The following is a 2,557-nucleotide window of genomic DNA, read 5'->3' as shown; positions in this document are numbered from 1 at the left end:
CTAGATCGGATTATTTGTATTACATAGATCTAGTACTTTCCCCCTTGGTCCAGGCACATCGATAATCGGACAACCATTGAAATATCTACTGAATTTTTCGCTGTTTAGCGTTGCTGACATTAGAATTATCTTCAAATTGGGATTGCTTGGCATTGCTTGGAGTCGACTCCAAAAAAATGTGGCTTGAAAATTTTGTGTTACCGCATAATTTGCGAGACGTTTCAAATATAACAGCGAAGGTCCAACGAATGTTTTTTCGTTTTGTATAGCTTCGATCAGAGTTTTATCTTCCTGTTTAATCAATTTAATACCACCTCGATCCCAACTGTGCTCAACTCTTTTGTGCTTGTAAATGTTTCCCGAAATATTCTGCTGGCATATATCGCACCAAACCATTTTGCGTTTCCTGTTTAAATTATAAAATAATTGTTGATATAAAAAATGTTAAACTGAGAGTGAAGAGCGATTGAGGTTAGAATATCACGAAAATGTGCATATGATTCTAAACGTTCTAAACTCATTTATTGGTTTTTTTCTTTCTGCTTTACATTTCTTGTTACTGTAAAATCACTTTTCAAAAATTTATGAAATCGTATTCAATCTAAACACAATAAAATCACAAAATAACTTACAGTTTGCACACAAAAATTTAATTTTTTTCAACTAATAGGAACTATCGCAAAATTGCGTTATGAAAATAATGTGTTTACGGTTTTGACAGATTATTAATGTCGACGTATACGTAACCACAGCTGTCATAATATATACGTAACTTCGTATTTTCACATTGTGGAGAATTTTTTCTGTTTCATTAATAATGAATCATTATTTTCTGTAATAAATAGAAATTTATTTATTTATAATTCTAATAGAATGAATTTGAAAAAATAAATAGAATCATTTATATGAAATAAAAATAATTCTAATTTGAAATAATACGATTTTGTTAGGTTCCCATAGAATGGTGTGAGTATTTATAATTTAGTTGTATTATTTTATATGCTTTATGTGTGTGTACAATGATTTTTAATTGATTTAATTTCAATTTGATTTACTTGAATGATTTTTAATACAATTTTTGTGCTGAAACTATAACATTCAAATACATTCCAAATTATTGAAATAAATTTGATTTTTGCATCTAATTCACACTAAAATCAGATGGCGCTCATTAGCGAGATTCGCAAAAAAAAGTCTCCAATCTCATATACGTCAACCCCCCTTGAGTCATCCATAGTGCAGCACACTCGATATCATTCCATTTTACTTTGTTGTTTAGCCGAATCCAAGAAAATACTTTGACACCATTCAGTCCAATCATTCAAATACTTCAATACCGTGCGATGAAATGCCTTGATTTTATCCATAAACTTTCGTTTTGGAGCACCATTGTTGACTTTCTCACTTGCAGTGCGGAATTCAGATGAAAAATAATTATTTTGCAGCCGACTTTTAACATTAGTTTTCAATTCATCACGCATCAACAGCACAAATGTAGTCTCCTTCAAGTCGCAATATGGCATTTTGAAAATTCTCTGCTTGATCTCGAACGAAAATCAACGTTACCAAAGCGAATGGGTCATCGAAAAATTCCAAAATTTTCACAGGTGCATCGAAAGAATGAAAATATTCATTCAATGCGTCGAAATTGGCAATGATTGAACTCAAACATTCTTTCAACGCTAAGAAGCGCGTTTTGCTGTAGCCTTTCAATTTTACGTATGTTTCACCAATTGCATCACAAAAATCTTTCAATGTATTCAAACGAACAGTGTATCGGTAGAAGTGTGTATAAATTTTCACTGCGATGTATTCAACGTCAATGTCCAGCTTGTCAGAAGCGTTGCCTATCGCATTGTGAAGTGAATGAGCGGTGCAACCAGCTCCAATCATATTCGCATTGAAACGTTGTTTTAGTTGCTTGAATACATTTTTGCTGCCTGTTCGATGAACGGATCCAAAATTGGTTGGTGCGTTGTCACCAGAGAACACGACAATTTTGTTCTCAATGTCATAATTGTTTGCCGTAACGCTTAGCAAATTCACGATTATGTCAGCAGTTTCACCTATTGAAAACAATTTTATTTTAGTAAAAAGAACACAATCAAATCATTCATTTGATGAACCTTTTTGATCTGATAAATCCAAAACCTTTGTTTTGAGACCTTCGAGTGCTGCAAAATAACGAACAACAACGGGAAACATTTTGATTGCACCATGGTTTGAAGCATCTGTTGCGATCGAGACGAAATTGCATGATTCCAATTCCTTTTTTCATTTCTTCGACAATTTTTGGAGCAAACACATTTGAAACAATTGCTGCGCATTTCGTTCTACCCAATCGGAATTTGTTTTGCATAAACACTTCACGAAAGATACCGCTTTCACAGTCAGATGACGCAAATGATTGATTTTTGTGAATTTTGTGGTAGCACCACAATGCTTCTTTCGCTGCATTTTCAATAGCTGCTTTCTCATTAGCTATATATGTTCAACCAAAATAAAAATACTGATTGTAATGAAAAACATCACCAAGAACAAACAGCAAATAGAAATA

At 32.9% G+C, this 2,557-nt stretch overlaps 1 protein-coding gene and 1 long non-coding RNA gene across 2 annotated transcripts; one reads left to right on the top strand and one right to left on the bottom strand.

Moving 5' to 3' along the window:
- The first annotated feature begins 177 nt into the window (after positions 1-177).
- On the top strand, positions 178-1,180 carry LOC116337322. The gene is made up of 3 exons (XR_004200799.1): positions 178-834; positions 951-966; positions 1,162-1,180. It is a non-coding gene; the product is annotated as an uncharacterized LOC116337322 (long non-coding RNA).
- A 293-nt stretch (positions 1,181-1,473) lies between these two features.
- On the bottom strand, positions 1,474-2,255 carry LOC116337321. The gene is made up of 2 exons (XM_031761760.1): positions 2,127-2,255; positions 1,474-2,066 (listed from the first exon to the last, which is right to left on the bottom strand). Exons 1-2 carry the CDS (start codon positions 2,203-2,205, stop codon positions 1,474-1,476), a joined length of 672 nt encoding a protein of 223 aa, XP_031617620.1. The 5' UTR covers positions 2,206-2,255.
- Positions 2,256-2,557: the final 302 nt, after the last annotated feature.

This window comes from Contarinia nasturtii, unplaced genomic scaffold, assembly GCF_009176525.2.
Source record: "Contarinia nasturtii isolate CC-2019 unplaced genomic scaffold, AAFC_CNas_1.1 Cnas_scaffold_258, whole genome shotgun sequence".
In the NCBI taxonomy this organism is placed as follows: Eukaryota; Metazoa; Arthropoda; class Insecta; order Diptera; family Cecidomyiidae; genus Contarinia; species Contarinia nasturtii.
Note: the sequence above shows the minus strand (reverse complement) of the source record. Positions and strands in the feature narration are given on the sequence as shown.

Bases quoted from the DNA above. Each gene is read 5' to 3' on its own strand.
- LOC116337321 (XM_031761760.1), bottom strand. From the start codon at position 2,205: ATGTTTCCCGTTGTTGTTCGTTATTTTGCAGCACTCGAAGGTCTCAAA. The intron at 2,067-2,126 runs GTTCATCAAATG...TGTTTTCAATAG, and splicing joins GGATTTATCAGATCAAAAAG to GTGAAACTGCTGACATAATC.